The sequence below is a fragment of the Megalobrama amblycephala genome, linkage group LG1, assembly GCF_018812025.1.
Source record: "Megalobrama amblycephala isolate DHTTF-2021 linkage group LG1, ASM1881202v1, whole genome shotgun sequence".
Classification (NCBI taxonomy): Eukaryota; Metazoa; Chordata; class Actinopteri; order Cypriniformes; family Xenocyprididae; genus Megalobrama; species Megalobrama amblycephala.
The window spans coordinates 55,710,757-55,737,538 of record NC_063044.1 but is presented as its reverse complement, the minus strand read 5'-3'; the positions used below and the strand labels follow the sequence as shown (position 1 = coordinate 55,737,538).

Genomic DNA, 26,782 nt, shown 5'->3' with positions numbered 1-26,782 from the left:
TAATAATGTAATAATGTAATGTAATGTAATTAAGAAGTGTATTAATTGATGACAACAATAAAACCGAACGCTGTCATTACTAGCTGTGTTGCTAATATGTTCACAAGCTTAAGTTTCAAATAATTATTAGGCCATCCTTAAAAATATTCTTGTTTGCCATAACCCGACCAGCTAGCAGCCCCTCACACAGAACCTGTTTTGGCTGATATGTGTACTGTATTACATCTTTATTATATTTTTACTTATATCATTACATAAAGTTGTTATTATAATAAAAAATGCATTATATTTAAATTGTTATTTTTAAATAATACTGCCAGCTGATAGGGCTCTCTGTATGTTTACAGCATTAAGTTAGGTGAGTTGTTTTTTTCTTGAGAAAAATTAATGCCTACCTTGTGTAGCCTAGCTAATATTTATCCAAATGAGTCAATATTAAATCAAATCACAATAATAATTAAATAATAATAATTGAATAAAAATAATAAAAAAAGTGTAGCTTACCAGAAATTGTAGCCTACCATGTAAACATTGTAACATGTCACTAAACCTAATAAAATTCAGCTTAGTTACTAAAATGTTTTGACAATCACAATACACTTAATGTGATGCAATAAAAAATTTTTTTTTTATATTTTTTACGACCTACCGACCATTTTTTTATTTTTTTGGCTGTTACGGCAAACCAAAATATTTTTAAGGGTGGCCTTAGCCACGACCAGTTGTAGCAATAAAATACATGTTCTTATAGGTATTCAAGATTATTTTATTAATCATCTGGCATGCAATGAGCCATCTCGGTTATGTGTTTCATCCACTTTTGACGCACATCTTGGTCCTCCGCTCAACCAGGAACTCTGTGCAATCCGTATGGCCGTAAACATGGGCAGTCAATGTGCAACAAAGCTTTGTGGATTACACAAACGGTTTTATTCCAGGCCTGTAGTTTTGTGCTGTTGTTAAAACAACCAACCACACAACACGCTCTGCCCGGCATCACTGGACAGCATAGGTACTAAAAAAACTATATAGCTAACATCTGCTACAGCCTACGGGACCAACACGCTACTTCTGCTACTTCCTTAGCAGCAAGGCACGCAGTAATGGCGGCGCTGCTTTACTTCCGTGTTTCGCCGGATTTGTCTATCGCAGCAATTTAAATACTGTTATTTTACAAAAACTTTAGAAAAGCTCTGTTTACTTAAATGAAGAACATGTTTTTACTGTCTACATTTTTTTCTGTAATATTTAAGTTTCTACATAATGCAGTGTGTTCAATATTATATAAGTTTTTGAAAGTTTCATAAAGAGTTGTAAAATTCCACAGGTATCGGTACTGAAACTATTTGATGATATGATATCATCACTTTAGGTAGTGTCAAAGTTAAACAGTTGACATTTGGATATGGATGTGTTTTTTGTTTGAGATACATTCTGATACTGATCATGATTTTTCAAGGATGATTCCTGAATTTTTTTTATTTTTTTTAATTAATTATTTAAGAAATAAGAGGCAACCACTGCATTTTAATTATTATTCAAACAAAGATTCTACACACATGTAGCATGAGCAGTTGTTTTGATTTAAAGGTGCCCTTGAATGATAAATTGAATTTATCTTGGCATAGTCAAATAACAAGAGTTCAGTACATGGAAATGACTTACAGTCTCAAACATCATTGTTTCCTCCTTCTTATATAAATCTCATTTGTTTAAAAGACCTCAGAAGAACAGGCAAATCTCAACATAACACCGACTGTTACGTAACAGTCGGGGTGTACGTCCCATAGACGGTACGCCCCCAATATTTGCATATGCCAGCCCATGTTCCCAACATTATGAAAGGCATTAGACAAGGGTAGCCAGTATTAACGTCTGGATCTGTGCACAGGTGAATCAACAGACTAGGTAAGCAAGCAAGAACAATAGCGAAAAACAGCAGATGGAGCGATAATAACTGACATGATCATTGATAACATGATATTTTTAGTGATATTTGTAAACTGTCTTTCTAAATGTTTCGTTAGCATGTTGCTAATGTACTGTTTAATGTGGTTAAAGTTACCATCGGTTATTACTGTATTCACGGAGACAAGAGCCGTCGCTTATTTTCATTTTTAAACACTTGCAGTCTGTATAATTCATAAACAACTTCATTCTTTATAAATCTCTCCAACAGTGTAGCATTAGCCGTTAGACACGCAGCATAGCCTCAAACTCATTCACAATCAATGTAAACAATATAACAGTATACAATACTCACATAATCCGACGCATGCATGCCGCATGCATGACGAACACTTTGTAAAGATCCATTTGAGGGTTATATTAGCTGTGTAAACTTTGTTTATGCACTGTTCAAGGCAAGCGCAAGCTCTGTGGGCGTGGAGCACGAGAATTAAAGGGCCAGTAGCCCTGAATCGGCTCATTTATAATGATGACCCAAAATAGGCAGTTAAAAAAATGAATTAAAAAAAATCTATGGGGTATTTTGAGCTGAAACTTCACAGACACATTCAGGGGACACCTTAGACTTATATTACATCTTTTTTTAAAAAGTTCTAGGGCACCTTTAAGTTAGATTATATAATTTCAAGATTTAAAGCAAAAAACAGAATGGTCTGATTTTATCTTAAAATTAAGCTACATAAAACAGACCTATCTGCACAAATGAAGAACAGCAGACAAGCTGAATGAAAATGCAAATTCACTCTCTGACAGTAGGTGGCACTTATGAAACCGCAGCGATATATGGATTCCTTTTTTACTTCTTTATACATAGCAGCTCTGCGCTTAAAAACGCTACTTTATTAAGCATTATACAGAAATAAGAGAAAAAGGAAATGCCATCGAATCTTTTCTGAAGACAGTCCGTTCCTTTCAGAGAATCTTTCATATAAACCTCACCCCCAATTTCATAATTATATTTTTCTTCCAATATTTTGAGCTTCGTGAGTAGTGAGCTTGCTGTGCCTTGTACAGCTTTTTCTCTCCTCTTTTCGTCCATCTTCCACATGTCCCACCTCTGGCCTGCGCTAAATTCCTGTTTACGCAGTTTGCATGCAAGTTCAGAACAGAGATCGGCTAATATAAAACTAAAAAGCGGCCAGTTGCCAATCGTGTGTTTGGGGTAAAAACCGTCTGGGTAGGAGTGATGGCCGGCCGGTGCATCTCTCTAAAATCATTGATGCTGCTCTTTCATGATTAATTAATTGCTATAGCAGCTTTATTTGTTTTTGTGTGTCCCTGCAGGCTATCCGTGTGTTCTTCATGCTGCGCTCGCTGTCCCTACAACTGCAGGGTGAACCAGAAACTCAACTTCCTCTCACACGACCGGAGGATCTCATCAAGACTGATGATGTGCTTGACCTCAGTAAGGCTTTTAAAATCACATAAACTTGATGCTACTCTGTACAAATGTGTTGGTTTTGCAAATGGAATGTTTTCAGTTTTCAGAGCTCAACTGTAAGGATGTTTTTTCTGATTATTCAGATTTTTATTGATCTGCCAATTTTTTTTTTTAACTTGCATAACAACAAAAAAATTATTTAAGGACAGTTAAATGTTATGTTTTAGCAGTATCTTTATATGTGCCTGAAAATAAAATTTTTCATTAAATGTTACATTTTCTTATATAATACACAAAGTCATGTGAAAAAGTTAGGACAACTTATTGATGGTTTTCCATATCAGAACATAATAAAAAAATAAAAAAAATCATCTGGTTCCTTGGCAGGTATTAAAATTTGGAAAATAAATCCTCAGATGAACAACAACACATGACATATAATACTGTGTCATTATTTATTTAACAAAAACTAGGCCAAAATGAAAAAGCCATGGGTGACAAACTAAGGACACCCTTAATGTTTCCTTAGGAATTAAGAGGGTAAGTAGCAGTTCGACGCTGCTTAGTCAAATGCCTTTGATTAATCGATCATCAGCGTGTGTAAGTGTGTCTAAGTGTGGTCACCTCTATAAAAGCAGAAGTTCTGGCAGTTTGCTGGTCTGTAGCCTTCAGGTGTGTGTTAACAATGCCAAGGAGGAAAGACATCAGCAATGATCTTAGAGAGCAATTGTTGCTGCCATCAATCTGGGAAGGGTTATATGGCCATTTCCAAACAATTTGAAGTTCATCATTTTACAGTGAGGAACATTATTCACAAGTAGAAGACATTCAAGACAGACACCATCTTCCCAGGAGCGGACGTCCCAGCAAATTCACCCCAAGATCAAACTGTGTAATGCTCAGAGAAATTGCAGACAACCCAAGAACTACACCTCAGACCCCACAGGCCTCAGTTAACATGTTAAATGATATAATGTTTGTCAGTACAATTAGAAAAAGACGGGACAAGTTTGGCATGTTTGGAAAGGTTTCCAGGAGAAAGCCTCTTGTCTCTAAAAAAAAAATAACATGGCAGCACAGCTTAGGATTGCAAAGTTGCATCTGAACAAACCACAAGACATCTGGAACAAAGTCCTTTGGACAGATGAAATCAAAGTGGAGATGTTTGGCAATAATACACAGCGCCAAGTTTTGTGAAAACTAAGCACAGCATATCAGAACAAACACCTCATACCAAAAGTTAAGCATGCTAGGCCTAGGACCTGGGAACCTTGGAGTCGAGTCGGTCATGAATTCCTCTGTATACCAAAGTCTTCTAGAGTCAGAATATGAGGCCATCCGTCTGAACAGCTAAGGCTTGGCCAAAATTGGGTCATGCAACTGGACAATGATCTGAAGATCACCAGCAAATCTACCAAAAAAACCCCAACAAAATGGCTGAAAAATAGAGTTGTTGCAATGGCTTTGTCAAAGTCCAGACCTTATCCCGACTGAAAAGCTGTGGTGAGAGCTGTGCATAGTCAAATTCCCACAAACCTCAATAAACTGGAGCAATATTGTAAAGAAGAATGATGTGAGAAACCGATAAAGTCATACAGAAAATGATTACTCAAAGTTATTGCTGCTAAAAGTTTATCTATAAGCAGCTGAATTATAGGGTGTCACTTAGTTTGTGATATGTCATGTGTTGTTTTTCATCTGAGGTTTTATTTTCCAAATTTTAAGACCTGCCAAGCGGCAGATAATTTTTTTTATGTACTCATATGGAAAACCATGGAATTATATATATATATATATATATATATATATATATATATATATATATATATATATATATATATATATATATATATATATATATATATATATATATATATACATATACAGTGCACAGCATAAATGATTACACCCCCTCTGAACCCCCTCATAAATGATTACACCCCCTCTGAAGATGCTTACTCATTTTTGCTACACAACATTGTATCACCTTGATAAGAAAATCTTTTTTTCCTGAATAATTTTGACATGCTTCTTTGGTAATTGATTAAGCAGACTTGCTGGAACATTATATCTCTAAAGAACCCTAACATGTCTTCTAAGTAATTGAGTAATTGCTGACTTTCAGAAGTTTCTGAGGGGGTGTACTCATTTATGCTGTGCACTATATACACTATATTGCCAAAAGTATTGGGACATTCATGTGTTCCAATCACTTCCATGGCCACAGGTGTATAAAATCAAGCACCTAGGCATGCAGACTGCTTCTACAAACATTTGTGAAAGAATGGGTCGCTCTCAGGAGCTCAGTGAATTCAAGCATGGTACGGTGATAGGCTGCCACCTGTGCAGTAAGTCCATTTGTGAAATGTCCTCACTACTAAATATTCCACGGTCAACTGTTAGTGGTATCATAACAAAGTGGAAGCAATTGGGAACAACAGCAGTGACAAGTGACGAATCATGCTTCTCTGTCTGGCAGTCTGATGGATGAGTCTGGGTTTGGCGGTTGCCAGGAGAAGGGTACTTGCCTGACTGCATTATGCCAAGTGTAAAGTTTGGTGGAGGGGGGTTATGGTGTGGGGTTGTTTTTCAGGGGTTGGGCTTGGCCCCTTAGTTCCGGTGAAAGGAACTCTTAAGGGGGTCGCACACCGGACGCGAAGCTCGGCGCCGCACAGCGTCGCCGCGCAGCGTCGCGTCTCTGACAACTCACAGGTATCGCACACCGGCCGCGCACATTATATACGTGCGAGCTCAATTTTGAATCGACTCCTGATAGAAGAGCTGCACAATGGGAGTGTTTTACGTCAACAGGGAAACGTTACATGGAAAAATGGTACAACACAGCAAAAGGAAAGAAAAGGCTACGTTTATTATACATTTTTAGACTTTATTCAAGCTGTTAAACTAAGAATGTGAAACTGATGTATCTTGCAGCACAGGGTGAAGTCAGTATGTACATTAACGACGATTTGAGAGAAATATAATATACATTTAATGTAAAACAATGTACATGGCGCTCTGGCGCAGCAGGATTTTGAACAACTTCCTGAGTCGTTGCTGGGCGCCACGGACAGGCACCGAATGTCGCCGCCGGTGTGCGTACTCTCATAGAAAACAATGCGTTAGAATTTTAAAGACGTGGTGCGGCGCTGAGCTTCGCGTCCGGTGTGCGACCCCCTTTAATGCTTCAGCATACCAAGACATTTTGAACAATTTCATGCTCCAAAATTTGTGGGAACAGTTTGAGGATGGCCCCTTCCTGTTCCAACATGACTGCACACCAGTGCACAAAGCATGGTCCATAAAGACATGTATGAGCGAGTTTGGTGTGGAGGAACTTGACTGGCCTGCACAGAGTCCTGACCTCAACCCGATAGAACACCTTTGGGATGAATTAGAGCAGAGACTGCAAACCAGGCCTTCTCGCCAACATCACTGCCTGACCTCACAAATGCGCTTCTAGAAGAATGGTCAAAAATGACCATAAACGCACTCTTAAACCTTGTGGAAAGCCTTCCCAGAAGAGTTGAGGCTGTTATAGTCATTTAAAGTTCATGTGCACGTAAAGGCAGGCGTCCCAAAACTTTTGGCAATATAGTGTGTATATATATATATATATAGAATTTTACTAGGTGCTAAAAAATATAACAATACTAGGTGATTAATTACTAGGTGGTTATTTTGTCATAATACCCGTAAATTATACAACTGTATCTCTGACACAATTTTGCTGTAAAGATGATATATGATTATATAGTATGATAATATGATTTTCCAACCCAGACTATGACAAATCATTCTCACAATTTCATTGACAGCAATGTTCAATAAATCACAGAAAACCAAATGTCTAGTACTAAAACACATAAATTCCAGATTTATTGACTTATTAGCCGATAACTTTGTCGAGTCTTGGTTTTCTTAGCGTTTATGAACTATCAAATCTACTTTATACATGCTTGATTTTGGTTGCTTTTATGATTTTATAGCTGATTTTTTTTTTTTTTAATCATACCTCACTTATAACATCCTGTCTTATCTTTAAAAGCGTCACCGCTCCTTTTCATGTGAATTTTTGCAATAACTTGATAAGTAACTTCCACAGCTGAATTATATCTGAATTGTGTGGCAACTCCTTTTTTTTTTTTGTCTTTAGTATCAGATAAGATGCAGTTAGATAAAAAATTAAAGGACAGCCCTTTGCTTGATTTTTTTTTTTTTTTTTTTTTTTTTTTTTTTTATAGAAAAAGAACATGAAATCGATATACTTCTTGTGAACTGTGACCATCTTGGTTTTGAGTTCCATGTTATGACCTTCCTCATTGTATCTCACACTCAGTCACAAAGTGTTTACCACACATGATGAAATCACACTCTTGTCGCCTATGCACCTCTTTCATGCAATCTGTGGGTTTGTACTGTTAACCGATTCTCATTTCACCCCTGATGTGTTGCATGGAAGCCCCTTGTCTCAGCTCCTCTAGCTCAGTTCTTGTGTCCAGGTGTCCTGGTTAACTCAGGCCCTCTCACTTTGACAGGTAAGAGGGGGTGTGTGCAAGCAAACTGACTCAGACCTTCCACTGTTACTGAGGTCTCTGCTAGAGCTGGTGCAGCCATTGTGGGCAGCAGCCTTGAGCTCTTCCAGTATATCTCATGTCTAACAGTAAGGCTGCTTGAGAAGCACCTACAGGCTGGGTCAGAGAGTGGGCAGAACGGGCCCTGGAAGTGTGAGCAGGTGGGAGGAAGCTCAGATTTTGCTGCCAAATCAACCCACTGCTGCTTCCTGTCTCACAGCCGTTTGAGCATAAAAGGGTTAATGCATAAGCCATGACATCTGGCTGACTGTTTTCATTCTTGGTTTGAACTGGTTGATTCACTAGAATTCACAAATGTGGGGTAGAGCAATATTCAAGAGAATATTGGTCAAAGAAGGTCAAAGAGATGATGATTTAAACTTTTAAAATGATGAACATTAAACTTTTTTGCATTGTATAAAGTTCTTTGAAAATGTCAAAGTCCTAAAAATGAATAATTTTGATTCAGAATGAATCTAATGAATTGTTCAGATGAATCTGTGACCATTAAACGAATCATTTGAATCTAATCAATAAAAGAGGGTATGCATTGGCGTCACTTTCTCGCCGGAACACGTCCTCTTAGCCAGACTGAGTGGCAAAAGAGCCTGCTGCTTGACTGGATTTAATAGGGGAAACTACGAAAATGTGAGTGAAATAAACGATTACCAGTTTAAACTAAAAGTTCAACTCGATAGTGCTCATTACAACTTACCAAAGATGCAGTGATCCATGGATATTGACATGCAGAGAGCACCACGACGCATACATGTTGTGTTGATCCGAGAGCAGAAGATGTTGCGTGAACGTGCACTGGAGATTAATATTTTGTGAATAAAGTGGTCAGTTGTGTTTTGTTTTCACTCAAACAAAGCACTCACGTAAAGTGTTTACGTTTTACGAAGATCTCTTAAAAGATCTTCATTTGTGTTTCAATGATGATCAAAAGTCTTAGGGGTGTGGATTGACGTGAGGGTGAGTAAATAATGACAAAATTTTAATTTTTGGGTGAACTAACCCTTTAATATTTTGCACACCCATTCGTAGGTCACAAATCACGCAAATTTGTGACCATGATCATGTGAACTTTGAATTGAGCCTGCTTTTTGAATCATTCTCAAATCATGCTGGATAAGATGATCATTCTCCTATCTGGAAAATCTCTTATACAGCCCTCACCTAACAGTAACTGCTGTTTACAGCAGTCATGTCTTGCACAATCATGATTTGTGATAACATTGGCCTTTTGATGTACATTAAAAAAAATGTAAATACTGGAATGGCTCATCAGTGAGTGGATGGAACAAGCACCTCTCTCTCAAATGACGAAAGAGACAGTCAGACAGATAGACAGACAGATCGACCTAAGAAACTGACGTGCCACTGATCTGTTATTTTTAGACATGCAGGAAATGATGCATGCCCTCAACACCATAAAAGCATCACAGTGCATTGTGTGAACTTACATGAATCCTTGCTGTATATTTTCCACTCTTTGCTGTCAGTTTTTTAAGAGCACATTAACTGAAAGACCTGCAACCACGTTCACATGTATTTTTTACTCTTCTTGCTTCCTTTTTTGCATGCATATACATGATGATAATTATGCGTAACATGTGAACACTTTCTGAGGAAGTTCTCAGAAAATGTTTCACACCTTGAACACTTAGTCACATGGTACTTTTGCATGTAACACCCCACCCCCACTATGGTTGAGAGAAGAAATCTTTTCTATTAATGGGATATTGTTAAAATATACATGCACATTACATTTTCTCTTGAAATTAGACTGGGTGTAACTATCTTGATTCATTTGGTGGTGTCTAGATGGTCTGGTTTGATTACTCATATACAGGGTTAGAGTGAGTAATTTGTTCTATGGTAAACTACAGTTACCATGTGCTAAATTTTTTTTTTTTTCACATTTTCTAGACTATTAGGGGCCGTTTACATGGAATGTGTTTTTCCATTCACTTTTCCATAATTTTTCAGTGTAAAAACATGCTAGACGGATGTGTTTGACTGTGTTTGCATCTTTTGCAGCGTTTTGTGCAGGACACTGCATTCTAAAAAGTTCAAGTTAAAAGTTCGAGTTTAAAAACGTGTCTCGAGACCTTGCATTTTTCCCAAATTCCACTGCCTGCATCTCATGTTTTTCCAAAGTAAAAACGCATTCTGTGTGAATGGCCACTTATTTGACTTTTACATCATGATTCCCAAGGTCATGGTAGACCTAGAAATATCATGTAATAATAGAAGGCAAAGATGTCATAAAAGTGGAAATACTGTACATTTTTGGAAGTTATAATTTGCTAGAATTTTTTTTTCAGCTATATATAGCACTGGTGCGAACGTTTGATTTAGTTGAAAAATTGTTTTGAAAATATTCTTTTCAATTAATCAGTAAAATCAAATTGATCTGAATGATTCATTAGATTTGTTAAATCAAACTCATTTTTACAATAGTTGGGGTTAGGTTTATTAAGTATTAATAGGGGTGTGACGAGACGGGTATCTGACGAGACGAGACTCAAGATTGAGTTCACGAGAACGAGACGAGACAAGGTTTTTACACAATATTTTTAAGAAATCCTCAATGGCGAAATACATGACTAGAAAAAATATTCTGCAGGTGCATTTGACTAATCATCTTGTCATGTATGTCATCTCAGTTCTACTTTCTATCATATGCAGTAAAAGACAACAATACTCAAGTACTGTAAAAGGTTTTGCCACAAACTCAACTGACTGACTTCTCTTCTGTATGATTTCAGTCTTTTCAGACCTTACTGTACATGATTTATGAGCTTCTACAACTTTTGACCTCCTAACTGAACTCCTTTCCATAAACTTATCATAGAAATAAAACAGTTATTTGAACTTTTTACACTTTACAATAAGGTCTCATTTATTAACATTAATGTATTAACCAACATCAACTAACAATGAGCAATATATTTACTATAGTATTTATTAATTGTTTATGATAGTTAATACAAATAGTAATTCCTTGTTAGTTCATGATAGTTTGCAGTGCATTAACTAATGTTAACAAATGAAACCTTATTGTGCTTAATAAGATTAAAGGTGCTCCAAGCGATCCTGGGTGGAGTAACTTCCTGTTGACGTTCGAAGTGTTGTCAAACAAAACAGAGGCTAGCTAGAACCACTCTGTCATGGCAACATCACGAGACTACTTTTCGCCTACTTTTCATTAATTTTAGTCTCGCGAGATCTCGTGACACAAGATCACCCCTAAGTATTAATAATCAAAATTAAAAAAAAAAAAATGATCATCTTTGAATACAACTAAAAAAAATCTTGGAAGAATCAATAAATATACGGTATGTTGTAGATATCATAGCTATGTTTCGCTTAAACTTATTTTGTTGGCCTCAATATGGCCAAGTGATATCAGTTAGTGAGTGAATTCTTTTGGTCAAACTGGTTCTCAAATGTTTCTGAATGATTCATTAGATTCGTTCTGAATCAGATTTTTTTTTTTTTTTTTTTTTTTTTTAATGAAGTCACCCAGTTTCCACATAATCAGTACATGCTCTCTACTTCTAATTTTAAAATACAACTGTATAATGAATCAACCAACATTACCACATTTAACCACCTGTGAAATGTGTCCCGAGTGCCCTTAGGATATGAGATTCCACAGAGCTGGTGTGCATAATGGTATTTGTGGCTTTAAAAATGCAGAACTACTGTGCCTCAGCTGTCTGATTAACAAGTCAAACTGCAACTACATGGAAGTGCTTATTCCTTGGTATAACAGCAGATAATTTTCCCCAGAGGCAACATAATTCTGTCATCACAGTTGGCTATGCTTTAAAAGGAAGCACTTGCTCTTTCAGTTCTGAAGTAATTCCTCAACCCATTAGTGTGACTTCTAAGGAAGTACCGAGCACAAAGAGAACTTTTACCAAGTCATAGTACCTCAGTTGTGACAATGCTTTTTCAGTTATTAGTAGTTCAGTTGATCTACCTGAAACCTACTTCAAACGTTCATGACCTACCTCCCTTATTTACCCCTCCCCTTCTTCCCCCACCCCCTTCTCCGCCCACCAGAGTAGCTGCGATATACTGTGTAGGTCATGAGTCATTGGAGTGTTTTTGAAAACTCCCGCATGAGTGCAATCTGATTTCATGCCAATTCTCATTAATATGATTGAATTCACCCAGGGATGACATTTTCTTAACTCTTTCTATTTGGAAATGCATGACTATATTTAAATGTGCTGATATTTAAAAGTCCTGATGTTTATAGGGAAATAAATTAAATGGTTTAATTGAAATTTTAATGCTAAAGTTCTTGAAGCATTTGATCAAAGACTCCTAATACAATGTGGTATTGTGTGAGAGGCAGATCTGGATTTGTAAATTTGGCAAAATCTGAGTTTGTTTTGAATGCTTGAAGTGGTTACACAGTGTTCCCATTCATTGGCTGAACTTTGACATTTCTGACTTTGTTTACTGATTTATGCAAGTTTGTTGAAGGACCCTTGGAATGAGCTATCCATTATTCAACCGTTAAATGTTTTTTGTCCTTTTTTCCTTGTAGATAACAGTGATCTTATTGCGTGCATGGTGGTGAGTAAAGATGGGGTTCAAGCTCAGCGCTTCCTGGCTGTAGATGTGTACCAGATGAGTCTTGTGGAACCAGATTCAAAGCGTCTTGGCTGGGGTGTTGTCAAGTTTGCCGGCCTTCTGCAGGTCTGCTTTATTCCTGCTCATAGACTGCAAACATGAAGCTCAAACAATAAAAGTACTCTTTGGCCACATTTTTGTCAGAACTTTGATGTTCTGCTTAAAAGTGAATTTAATGCATGTAACAGGATGGTTTAAGGGCTCGTATCAAAAACCAATTTTAAAAAATCTCATACATTTGGCTGTTTTGGCTTTTCGGAGTTGTGGAAATGCATTTATATTGCCCCGAACAAAGTGCTCCAATTAAAATAATTAATTAGGTAATGCATGTGTTGCTTCGTAACCCTTTGGGGGTGTCCAGCCAACCTAAAGGGATGGTTCGTCCAAAAATGAAAATTATCCCATGATTTACTCAACCACAAGCCATCCTAGGTGTACATGACTATCTTCTTTTTATTCTTTCATCAGTACGTCATGTGTCGGGTCAGGGGTTACTCTTCTGCCGTAACTCGGTGCGTACAGCCATTCGCCAGACGCTGGTTGCAAGTTATTAGATTATAAAGTCTTAAATATGGATATTTTTCTTACAAAAACCCATCACTTCACTTCAGAAGGCCCTTATTAACACCCTGGACCCGTATGGATTATTTTTATGATGGATGGATGCACTTTTTTGGGCTTCAAAATCTCACGCCCCCTTCACTACCATTATCAAACTGGGAATAGTGAGAATATTTTTTAATGTAACTCTGACTGTTCGGATGGTTTGAGGGAGAGTAAATCATGAGATAATTTTCATTTTTGGGTGAACTATCACTTTAATATTTATGAGTAAAGCCTCAGAGGATATGTAAATTACCTCAGTTACAATAAAATGTAAGAGTTAGTTTGTGTCTCATTGAAAATATATCAATCAACACTTTATATTAGCTTTCATTATATTAGCTTTCATTAATACCATTATACATTATTTTATATAACAGATTTCTAATTAAAATACATTCAGATATTTTTTAACTAGTAAAAAATGTCATGAACTTGTACTGATATTAATTAATTTTTATGTGGGGACATGAGTATTCTTAAACTATCCTAAGCAACCCATAAGGATGAAATGTCTTTAAACCAGCTGTTAAACACCCTACCTTGCATTAATGTGATAATAGGCAGGGGCAAAATCAAATCATCTGTAATTATCAAATGAAATAAGCACATTAAATATTTAGTTAAAAAACTGATTAGCGCTGCATGTTTGAACAAAATTATAATTAATAGTCATAATTCGGCATTTAACAAATCGTTTTCTTTAGCAAGGCTTGGTCTTAAGTGACACCATTCAGCTACTTAGCACAATAATTAGAACATTAGGTGCAGCCATTTTATGACAGAAGTAATTCTTGTAAGATGTAAGGTGTGATGGCACGACATGTTATAGACATGTTAAAACAGTGTTATAGGAAAGCCCAAAGAAAAAATAAAACAAATGCAATTAAGTAAAATAAAATTAATATACTTGAAAATATTTTCTTGTGTATTTAGTCTTTGAAACCAAAGTTTCTACATATCTTGATGACTCTATTTTCATTGTATGCATATGTTTACAGGACATGCAGGTTTCAGGAGTAGAAGACGACAGCAGGGCTCTGAACATCATCATACACAAGCCTACATCTAACCCTCATGCCAAGCCTGTGCCCATCCTGCAGGCTAACTTCATCTTTGCAGACCATATTCGCTGCATCATCGCCAAACAGCGACTAGCCAAGGGCCGAATCCAGGCCAGGCGCATGAAAATGCAGAGGATAGCAGGTCAGGTCTTGGCTGTTTACTAACTTTAAACTGCCTTGAAGCCAAAGTCATAAACTGTTTTTACAGCAGATTGTATCTTCTGTTTATAAATGATACTTTCTCAGACCTCCCAGCTGTTGTGCAACATTGATGGGGGTTGGAGTGGGGTCATTTGAGTTGGACTTTAGTTATACTTTAACAGGCCTGAGTACCATTTCAAATAAATGGATGCCACTTTAAGATTAATTGTACCAATTCCCATCGACATGGAATTTCCCTTTTATTTTGGATTTTTATCCAAATATTATGCTTCCACTTATTTGTGATCACAGGAATGCATAAAATAAGTCCAAAGACTTACACATTTACAAAAATATTACAAAAATATTTCTTTACAAAGAATGAGCATTTCTACAAATCTTTCATGAAACAATGCGATCTGAGGATGTTCCGTCTCACTATACTGTTATCCTTTCAGCCAGAGCAACAGAGGTAGCTCATGAGCAGAAACTGAATTTTTATGAGTTAAGTTATCCTCAAGTTTTATGAAGTTAGCTGGTAGCCTGATATGAAAACTTGGGAAAGTGTTGACCCTCTCCTGACTGAGATAATCTCTGCCATTGTTCCAAGTCCTCAAGACACAGTTGGCCCACTTTGGACCAAGATATTAGGCGGGCCAAAAACCCCTGGCTGTTGGCCCCCGAGAAAGCCCTGACCATTCAAGCCACCTCAAGAGACCGTGGAAGCGCGACTGGCCCTGGCACACACGCTCGCTTTTGCCCTGACAGTGAAAACGTGGCTCATATCTGTCACTTTTTCTTTTTTGGCTCATATTTTCTTTCTTTCCCCTTCCTTCCATAAAGCTCTATTGGACCTTCCTGTTCAGCCTTCCACAGAAGTGCTGGGCTTTAGCCAACCATCTGTTGCATCATCTCTGCCTTTCCGCTTCTATGACCAGTCCAGACGCGGCCCAGCCTTCGCCTCTGTAGATAAAGTTCCAGGTAAATGTTTGAACGATTAAAAGAGGAAATCTCAGAAGATTAAGAAGCCAGCTGCTATCCACAGTTGCATATTTATTGTTGATTATTTTTTATTTATATATATATATATATATATATATATATATATATGTGTATATGTATATGTCATATTAATTGCGGGTTTGATTCTAAGTACAGGTAGGAAATGACTGAGGTGCCCTTGAGCATGGCACCTAACCCCCAGTCGCTACCTAGATGCCACACCAAAATGGCTGCCCACATTTTTGATACCTTAAGTTATGTAGCAGATTACTCAAAAAAAAAAAAAAAAAGAAAAAAAAAAGGAACAATAAAAAATTTTTTAGAAAAGTTTTTTTTTTTTTTTTTTTTTTTTTTTTTTTTTCTTCTCCCACCTCAGCAATAATATACACTATTATTGCTGTAATACTGTAATTTTTCTGGATGATGTGGTGGTAGATGAGTTCTGTCTTAATGTGAAATTTATATTTATAGGAAAGTTCTTTGTGACGACAGTTTTTGTGAAGTGTATGGGATACTTGTTATTATGTACAATTTTTATAAAGGCTTGTCAAATAAATAAAACTAAAACTAAATAAAGAAAAACATTAGGTTCCTGTTTCTGTTACGGTAATAAGCTATATTTAAAATGTTCTGAAACGTTTAGCTCCTTTGCATTTTTTGTTTCTAAAACAGACATGCTCACTGTCTGTGTAGAAATTTGCACAGAAATTTGAATAATTTTCTGAAAAACTGCACATCCTAATTTTGTTTTCCCCAGAATTTCTCTAGTGCTTCTCCAAGTTACAGTTCTGTTTTGTCTGAGGTTTCTAGGTAACACTTCCTCTCTGCCAGCTGTGGTTCTGAACTGTCAGTATACAACCCTTATTTAGACTTTTGGTTCCAAACCAGTGGGTAATTCACCATGAGAAGCGATGACTGTATATAGATATATAGGGTTCGACATGAACACCCAAATTGTGAGTGAAAATCCACTGTGGCGGGTAATGCATATCAACACACTAGCCAATTTGGCGGTTTATGATTCATAAATTATGTTCTGTCACATTGCATGGCATCACTGTCAGAACCCTTCCCCTAAAAGGAGCCTCAAACATTAGGACAAATATAATTGCGTTCTAACTTCACCCTAGGAGATTGCTTATTGTTCATTTTTCAGTAACAGGTTTGTTTGTGTTGCTTGAATAACTATGCTTCACCAAGCTTAGAGAAATAATACAGTTTGCACTTTATCTTTCTGTTTGCGCTGTTTTTTTTTGTTTTTTTGTTTTTTTTCAAATACCTTAATTTAAACTATATAAACACACAGACAGGGTGGACAGTAAAACTGAAATACTGGCCAATATAGTGTTGAAGGTTTCATGGAAATTCACGCCTATATATGTGCAGTCTGGTGGTCAGTCTTCACTGATTTTACATTCCATCAGTAAGAGCAGAGTGTGAAGGATGAATTAGCAGAGCAAAAGCTAAAACTTAATAAAAACTGTATCAGAGTTCAAAAGGACAAATTGCTGGTGTGCGTCTCGCTGACAGCAAGTCTCTATGGTGTTCAGGGTAATGTCGGCATAACACCACGTAGGACGAACCACATCCTACAGGACTAACTGTCGACACTAGATGTCCAGTTACTAACCCGGATTGCATCCAAAAAACATAAAACCACTGCCTGGCCAAAAACCAAAAAAAAAAAAAAGTCGCTGTTTGGATTTTAATAGGCAAATACTTAAGAATCTATGAATGGATCATTATTACAGTGATTATTATGTTTCTAGCATGTTATATGTTTGGCAATGGTGACCTTAATTTCATTGAAAGTCTTTGGGATGTGCTGGAGGAGACTTTACAGAGTGCTCACCTCTTGCATTATCAATACAAGATCTTGACCAAAAAATGATGCACCTCTCAATGGAAATAAATGTTGTGATATTATTTCCATCAAGAGGTGCATCAATTTTTGGTCAAGATCTTCTATTGACAATGCTCCAGCACATCCCAAAGACTTTTAAATTAAATTAAGGTCTGGACTCAGAGGTGCCAATTCATGTGTGAAAATGATTCTTCATGCTCCCTCCCAACAATTCTTTCACAGTTTGAGCCTGATGAATCTTGACATTGTCATCCTGGAATATGACCATGATACGTCTTAATACATGGTTGTTTAAGAAATGAAAAGCTACACACTCCATCTTTAAGGGTTAAAAGAAACGTTGCCAAACATATAACATGCTAGAAAAATAATAATCACTGTAATAATGATCCATTCATAGACTTTTAAGTATTTGCCCATTAAAATCCAAACAGCAACTTTTTTGGGGGGCTGGGCAGTGTATATATATATATATATATATATATATATATATATATATAAAATTTCACCCCTTTAAAAGCTCCCTCACTACAAGGAGAAAATCTCAATATTTACAAAATGTATCGATACTTTCAGATTTGGGTAGGATTGTCATCTTTTTAATTTCACAAAAGTGAGTTCTCTGTTTAGGGAAAGAGATGACTAATAGCTGTCTCTCAGTACCTTTTGATGACGTGTTGTTGGTTCAGGTAAAAGAGATTGTGGTTCCCAGAACTCTTGGTGTGATGCCAAGTGTTAAAAAAAAAAAAAAAACACTTTACGGACATTAAAGCTGTTCTCATTTGTACCAAAATGTAGGAATCTGATGAATTAATGTTTCAGTAATCAACAATTAAGGGTGTATATTTGCTTATGTATATAGAACCTCTTTATTTTTTATTTTTATTTTGAAAACAGAAAATGACAAGAGAGAGAAAAAATGGCCAGACTCAAACCTGCACCAGTTGTATTAACTAAGCCACAGTTCCAGCTGGTTTTTGTAATTAATTAATATAGAAAGTATAGCAGGAAATGCATTGTCTATCAGTTTCTAAGCGATCTATATGTGACCATGTGTTTTGTTTTCCAGGTTTTGCAGTTGCTCACGTTGCCCAGCACAACCCCTCCACCTCATCACCTTCTGGTGGCCCCACCGGCCCGTGTGACTCAGTCACAGCCAGCAGCACATCCACACACACCACAACACAGAGTCAGACAGGTAGCACACAAAATCCCACACATGCCACTCCCTTCTGTACTTTTGTTCAACCACCCCATTTTACTACCAACTGCTTTCACTGAAAAACTAAAACATGTCTCACACAAGCTACAACACAAAAACACCCTCCTCTGAATCGAAGCACCTACTATACACCTGTGTATCAGGTTTGCAAAGAAGCAGATTGCACAATCATTTTTGTTTTCTCACATAGTTGATCAGACTTAATAGACTTTAATGATATCCAGGGTCCAAAATAAATTTTTTGCAACACTTTTTTTTTTTTTTTTTTTTTTTTTTTTTTATGGAAAAAAAATGTTGGCCATGAAAACCATTTTTGTTTTCCTTTGTATATTTGCAGAAAACAATGCAGGTCATTGTGTCTCGATCATCATATGTCTTTCTGTCAGTCAGTCGGCTCGTCACATAAAATGGTGATAATGATTTTGTTTTGCAAGTTTAACACTAGGTATGCATTTCCGCAACTCTGGAATAAGATTGGAGTTCTTAAAGGGGTCATGAACTGAGAAATCAAAATTCCTTTGATGTTTTGACATATAATACATTACTGTACTACTATTAAAAACATCCTGTAAGTTTCATAACCCAACTTTCTCGTTAGTCTAAAAACAGCTTATATTGAAGCCGGTCAGCCAAAACTACAGGTTGTGGAATGTGCCACTTTATGAGGTAATAGTGTCATACGCTTCCACAAAAGATCAACACCTGCTTCTTTATCACTGCCTGTTCAGCCCCGCCCAGCAATTCCCGCATGTAGTAGGTAAATAACGAGAGAGGTCTATGCAGAAACCAAAAGATAAAGATGGCTCTGAAGACAACAAAACGCTGTGCAGTGCCAAGTTTTGGAAAAACAGTCTTTGCTTTGCCTTCTTTCTTATCCCAACATTAGGAAAGTGTGGATGAACTTTTAAGCTCCAGACCGCGTCAGTAAGAACTTGGTCCTTTGTTCATTTAATTTTTCCGTGGATTCGTTTACAAACAAAGCACATTTCGACGCAGGATTTTCAGCAAGATTGAAACGACGATGCTGTCCCGACTATATGGGATCTGACCGTAATGTCGCGCCACTGTTTTTATTACGTGGTCACTATTGCTTTGTTATTACAGATCGCTTGATATGCCCTGAGTATTTATAAGTTTTTAAATTGTGTTTAAATTATATACAGAAAGCGATCAAAGAACGCGCTACAATGCTCATCGCTGCTAGCTTTAATGCAACGGGAGAGGACATAAATATATTACTATAATAAACACTTTTCACGATTAGTTAATCTTGGCAGGTGTAGGACCTAATAGTAAAAACATGGTAAAGTTTTCGTAGAGGGGGGGTTCAATCCCATACTGCCTGGCAGCACCAGTTCCACATGTAAGATTTATTTTTATGCAGACATGTTAGCCAATCACAGCAGTGGGTGTTTACACTGATGTCTCACAGCAGACACGGCCCTTAAAACAGAGTGTTCAGACCAGAAAGCCAGACGAATAGCCTTTTATTTCTAAATTATGACAATTTTTGATGTAAAGATCATAGTAGCATTGTAAGTTCACCTCAGGAAACACTATGAAATAATAAAAATATGCAGTTCATGACCCCCTTTAAGTTTTGACAATAATTGCATTGCGATTTACATTTATGCATTTAAGGTTTCTGCATTTCCTGGGAATTGAACCTATGACTGTAGCATTGCTAGCGCCATGCTTTTCTGTTTGAGCTACAAGAATTTAAATTATTGAATTGCAATTTATTATTAATTTGCAATCCCTAAAAAACACACCACCATTTTATTTAAGTCAGCATGAAACAGAAGTTACAATAGTCTTTTCTTACCTATTGTGACTGTATATCCAAGTGAAATGGAATGAGAAAAATGTAGGGTGGGATTTGATTTAGTCCTTCAGGAATAGATTTGGTCATAGGAAGTTGGGTGTTGCCAACTAAATGGAGACAGATTCAACAGTCTGTAGAAAAAGAAGAATTGTCAATTTTGAATACATGGTGACTTCAACTACCCTAAACCAGTTTGTACTTGCATTTTGTGTTTGGCGAGTGTCAATTTTGGATCCTGCAGATATCACTGTGTCCCAGTAGCTTTTGCAGTGTCAGTTTTATAGTCACAGCCCTGTAAATGAAGAATATGAACTGCTGCTGCAGTATTATACCTATAGTACATGATTAAAGGCCCATTCATACCAAGGACAATAACCATAATGATAACTATAAATATAAAGTTTGAATAATCGTTCTTGAGAATAGGGAAGCCCACACAACAGCTATAACGATAACAACACAGAGGAATGATATTATTGGACTCACAATTTTTCCCAGCTGATGAATGATAAAAACATTGACAGCCAATCAGAATCCATCCAACTTTAAAGAGCACAAGCATTTAAAGTGGCAGACGATATAACTGCAGCGCATGCTAATAAGAGACAGATTGTTATTGTGCGTTGGTGTGAACACTGATATAGTTATTATTCTTGGTGTGAATGGACCTTAAGACTCATGTTTCTCTACTATTCTATGCGCTCAAAGCCTCTTCACTGCATGTATGCATGACTGAATGCGTATATACGTGCGTGTATATACATGTTCTTTCCACTTCATCCTTTTAAGCTTTTAAGTCATCCAGCCAATTTTGTCGCATTTAAAAAGAAATTCTATGGTAAGCAATGGTTAAGTAGATCTTTAAGTGGAAGGCTATTTTATGACTACCAGCTAAATGGCCCCCCAGAGGGCCTCTCAGGAATTGATGTGTTTGCTGTGTAGAACAAGGGTCCCTGAGGGACTTGGTTTACCTCTAAAGTTCTCTGTTGCCATTGGCTGCTTTATCTCTCTTTCTTGCTTCCCACACTGCATTTTTGAGCTGGTCACTGGTGGTGGGGTGTGGTTTTGGAAAAACCTGAAAGCTCACAAAGTCTTCACACCACAAGAGCCCATGAACCAATCTGGTGGCTGATTCTCTGAACAGAGGAGAGGAGTATTGTGGCCTCTGTGAAGTCTCCTACAGATTTCTGTATTGTGGCGGGGGTGTTCAACTAATACGGTCATGGGTTTTTTTTGTTTTTTTTTTGTTTCTTTCACTATGTATCTGTTCCTTTAATTCTCTGAATTACTATGATGATCTATTTTGAAATACAGTGACCTTTTGGGGTTTGTCTGAAGTGAAACTCTCCATATCATTTAATAACCTCTGTAAAAAATGGACAAATAGTCTTCTGAAGTCACATGAATAAGTTGTTTGAATAAGAGCCACTGTCACAAACACACCAGAGTGCAGCAGTGTGAGCTGACCACATTCACTGTTAGTTAATGCCTTGTGGGGCGGCACATCTTTGAACCGAAGTTCTTAGAAACAGAAGCGGTGGTAGCAATGACGTATTGTTTTGAAGGTGTGGATTTGTGGTGAGACTGACATCCATTTCTCCTTCTGTCTCTGTCATAACAGATATGTACCTTGTAGTGTAAGTCTGGTTACACGTATGCAACCTGCATAGAGTAAAAGAGAAATCAACAGGAAATCCAAACTGACCTTTTTCACTTTCTTAAAACAGGTTCCTGGTCTTATTGTGCACAATTCATGAGTGCATGTTATTCCAAATAAAAATAAAAAAAGTTTCTTTATAGTGTATCAAAATAAAATAAAAATGTTCTGCCTCTCATGTGCATTGGCACATTACAGAAGTAAAACAGATTGTGAATGCCGATTTACTGTGCTAAATTTTATTTTTGCCCCTTTGTTAGACAACTAGTTAGTGAAGCGTCACAACAAATCATTGCGAGAGAGAGGAGGAATAGGATCAAGATATTTTTCATGCTAAACTCAAACCCAGATCACCTGCATGAGCACCAAGGCTAAACATGTTCCGAGCTAGAGTGCTAACCTATGAGCTATAGAGTTAAAATCAAGCTTTGCATGTTATGCTAATCGATAATATCCTTTGGCTGTAGGTTTTGCTCCATGCACCCTTCAGATTAGATGCTAAATTAATATGTCTGTAGGATTCGTTCTGATCTGTCCTTCTGTTCTCTAGTCAGGTCTGGCAGGGAAGGCCGAAGGTGCGTGTTTCCTCTGTCAGAGGATGACAGGCACGGTGGAGAATGGGTTTAGAGCTCCATGCAGACGTAACAGGCATGTCCGTGTGACGCTTTTACATAGATTGACAATGCAGAGTGGCCCCCTTAGTTTCCAGAGACTGGCATTGTGCTACTAAAAACTATAGCTTTGTGTGTGTGTGTGTTTCATAGTAAGTCTTTTTTTTTGTTTTGTTTTGTTTTTGTTTTTTTGAGCAAAAATCACTAACTTATACATAAGAGACAAAAAACAGTGAGAACAGGAAAAGACAGGGAAAGGAAAAAAAAAAAAAAGCTATAGATGTATGGTTGTGGTAGTTTCAGCAGGTACAGGTACAGAGGTCAGTTAAATAATTTTCATGAATTGTATTATAGTTTTATAGTAAGTCTGATATAATGTACCTGAGATAAGTTGATAAAGTTGATCATTGAGATTAGCTGATAAACAAGTATAGTTGAATTATTTCATATGTCATATATATATATATATATATATATATATATATATATGTATATATATATATGTATGTATATATGTGTGTGTGTGTGTGTGTGTGTGTGTGTGTGTGTGTGTATGTATGTATATATATATATATATTAGAAAATATCACAGTGTTGCAATGAATAAATATAAATACAAACATCCTTGTAGAAACTATGAAACTTATCTTTAGGAGTGCATGGTATTGGCAAGCGTAGCAAGATGTTGACATTCAAAAGCTCTGTGAATGAATGCCACCCCAGAGTGAGCAACTGCTTTCTACCTTCTGTATCCTGTTTTTCAATCCTTCACCCTTTTAAATATTAATCTTTTCACTTCCATGGCTCTCTGCCATTCAGGTTTCTCCTTTTACATTCACATCATTATTTTTGGCAGACAAAATACTTAAAGGGTTAGTTCACCCAAAAATGAAATTTGTCACCCTCATATCGTTCCAAACCCGCAAGACCTTTGTTCATCTTCAGAACACAAATTAAGATATTTTTGATGAGATCCGAGAAGTTTTTTTATCCCCCATAGAAAGCAACATAATTTCCACATTCAAGGTCCAGAAAAGCAGTAAAGACATCATTAAAATAGTCCAATAGTGAGTCGGCGTTCTGATTTAGAACACGGAAGCTCTGCACTGTCTATACAACGTAAATAGCGTAGGAGAATGACAGGGAAGAGAAGAAATTGTTGAATAAAGTCGTTATTTTTGTTTTTTGCACACAAAAGGTATTCTCGTCGCTTCATAACATTAGGGTTGAACCATTGCAGTCATGTGGACTATTTTAACAATATCTTTACTACTATTCTGGACCTTGAATGTGGTAATTATGTTGCTTTCTATAGTGGATAAAAAAAAACCTCTCAGATTTACATGAGGGTGAGTAATTAATGACAGAAATTTCATTTTTAGATGAACCCTTTCATGAACCCATATCTGACTCAATGTCACACCCTTGACATGTCTGGTATTCCACTTCCACTTTCCTAATAAGCATCTATCTGTCTATCTATATCTATTTGTGTCTGTCTGTCTATTTGCTTTTCTAGTCATCTATCTGCCTGCCTAAGTGTCTAGCCATCGATCAATCCATTTATCTACCTATCTATTTAGCCATCTACCTGTTTGTCCATCTCCCTGTCTACCTGCTTATCAATGTAATTAGCCATCTATCAATCCATCCATCCTGTCTGTCAAACATCTCAGCGTGATTTACAATCTCACACATTTATCTATCACAGCAAACACAAACATAGACACACATTACAATATAATAAAGCTAACATCCTCTTCCCCCACACTGTTTGCATTACTCCCTTTGCCTTGTTTGCCTTTTCAGTATGAATAGACGTTTCTGCATGTGTGTAACACCCCCCTCCTTCATAAGCAAGGAGAAGAATGTGCGGGATTAACTGGCCCTGTTCTTCCTGTTTCAGGACTTTCGCTGGCACCTAGCCTCACCCCTGCACCACAACCCACCATCTCCCTCCTGTCTAACAATGATGCCGAAACACTGAGCGTGGACTCCTTGACCCTGTTGCCCCCTGCTGACCCGCCTCGCCTGCGCTCCTTCAGCTCCCAGTCCTCCGTCCAGGATGACGCTTCTGCGGAAGGGGATGAGATGATTCCTGCTGGCCGAACAGAAGATGACCGCATGGGAGCAGCGGACACACAGTCTCAAGACGACAGGAAGGATATTCCAGTCATACGAGAGGAAGATGAGGCATCTCCTGAGTCCGGGCCATTGCTTGGTGAAGAAACTGAGGATTTGACAAATGTTCAGAGTGATGAACCTGTGACTCAGTCCAAGACAGACTCTGCAGGCGTCACAGCCGACCAAGAGGACAACCCAGACCTGGAGGAGGAGACCGCGATAGACTGAAATGTCTAGTGCTACTAAAACTAAAACGTATTAAAGAAATAAGGGCCAGGTTACTAAAGCAAGAAATGTTATATCGATTACTCAGTGTGAGCATTCAGGTTTGCACATGCTTTCAGCTTTAGTAATTCAGGCCCTCAGTTGTATCCGTGTAGTTGCCGACTGTGTCAACACAGCGGTTAACAATACTTCTCTTTACATCAAGACCATGAAACATTTCAGAGGAAAACTGCACATTCAGAACAATGGTGTTATTGTTCGTCATGAGTGCTGCTTAAAGCACAGTCTATTTCTGTCGTGCGTTATTCTTTCTGCTCTGGTGCTGAGGTGTTCCAGCTGTTTCTCTGCATGTGTGACTCTTTTGTGATTGTGTGTGACCGTTCGAGTGTGTGCGCGTATGGTTTTATGATGCTGAGCAGACGGAGAAGAAAGGGCGTGTTCGTAATATGTATCTGAGTGGGTTAGTGGGGAATGCCGGTTTGATTTTACCAGTCTTAACACTGAGGAATGTACAAAGACTTCTGAGTCTATCCAGCGGTGCTCTTTTCTGAAGGTGTATTTCATTTTGGTTGAACATTCATTTGCACTTGGGTTTTTAAAAAAAGCCCTTTTGTGTCATTCTTTGGACATTGTAAGGATCAGATACAGTATGTGCTTAAAGTGACCCGTTTTAATTCATCAGTGCATTCAACCCGTGAACTCTTGCTCAGTTTTGGCAGCGCAGGAGGTTTATCCAACCATCCACCCTTGCTCCACCAAGCCTTTTTGCATTAAAAAATGCTGACTCACCTATGTCAGTCACGTTCTAAAGTGAGTTTTCATCAGGTGATTCCGTCATCGAGTTTCATTCCTGGGCGTTTATGTCACTACCGTACCTTCATGCATTTGCTTTCGTTCTGGAAGATTTTGCAATCTGCTGACACAGGATGAATATGCCAGTTTTCGTTCACGTAGTTACGCCGTTAAGTACTTCGAGGTGGTCTCTTCCTGTTTTTAAGGCTGAGGCGACTTTTCCTTTTTTTTTTCTTTTTTTTTAGGTGTGTTCTTTAACGCTTAATATACTAGAGGTCATCGAGCGCTTGTGCTGGACACATAATCAAAGCTGGGTGTGATGTATTTGTGGTTTCGTTTTACTTTGGTGTGCATTAACAGCAATTCAAGATTCATTTATTTCACTTACAGAGTCAAGTAGTTGGACTACCGTCACTGATGGAATTTTTGGTTTATAGACAGCAGCACATAGAAGGGATCCACAGGTTCTTGCGATGTGGCACCGATGCAGATGTGTGGTAACCATGACTGAGCGCTTTACTCTCGAAAGAAACGCACTCAGATTTAAGCTTTATCAGTGGAGTTTGTAAAATATTACCTTTAAAGCAATACAACTAATTCTGCTTATATCAGTATTTTGAGGTTAAATTCATTGTCGAAAAGGGGGCGCGGGGGGAGGGGGGCATCATAGTTTGTACACAGTGTAAAGATTTGTTTTGATCTGATGTTATAATTAATTTCCAAGTCATGCAATAAATTATTCTGATGTAAATTTTGGTCGTCTTACCATTTTTAATCTGTCAATTAAGTTTTATGAAGAAGCGGCATTTCATTAAACATTAATCTGCCATAAAATCTGTCGCTTCACACTGTTTATCTGTAGTTGTTAATCTGTCAAAATACATTTGCAAATTTCCTGTTCTGGTGAAATATCAACAAGCCTCTTAAATTCCAGATAGTCATCATTTCCAAGAATAGGTGGGCTTCTCTGGGTCTCTTGATGATAGATGTAAACTCCTGTAAAATGTGGAAATGAGGTTATTTTCTTTCTTAATGTGTAAAGTGGGCTGCTTACTAGGATGTTGACTTAGTCC

General features: G+C 37.4%; 1 protein-coding gene across 7 annotated transcripts in view; it reads left to right on the top strand.

Moving 5' to 3' along the window:
• Positions 1 to 26,460, top strand: part of clec16a (C-type lectin domain containing 16A) — a 74,767-nt gene extending 48,307 nt beyond the window's left edge. For 6 of the 7 annotated variants that reach the window (XM_048202700.1, XM_048202693.1, XM_048202716.1 and 3 more), the window contains 6 exons: positions 3,253 to 3,373; positions 12,494 to 12,645; positions 14,184 to 14,388; positions 15,231 to 15,368; positions 18,323 to 18,451; positions 24,475 to 26,460. In XM_048202700.1, coding sequence (XP_048058657.1) covers positions 3,253 to 3,373; positions 12,494 to 12,645; positions 14,184 to 14,388; positions 15,231 to 15,368; positions 18,323 to 18,451; positions 24,475 to 24,920 — 1,191 coding nt within the window. In that variant the 3' untranslated portion in view covers positions 24,921 to 26,460. Of the gene's footprint in view, positions 1 to 3,252; positions 3,374 to 12,493; positions 12,646 to 14,183; positions 14,389 to 15,230; positions 15,369 to 18,322; positions 18,452 to 22,507; positions 22,606 to 24,474 lie in introns of all 7 variants that reach the window. The other variant, XM_048202717.1, reaches the window with a different exon arrangement.
• The last annotated feature ends 322 nt before the right edge of the window (positions 26,461 to 26,782 follow it).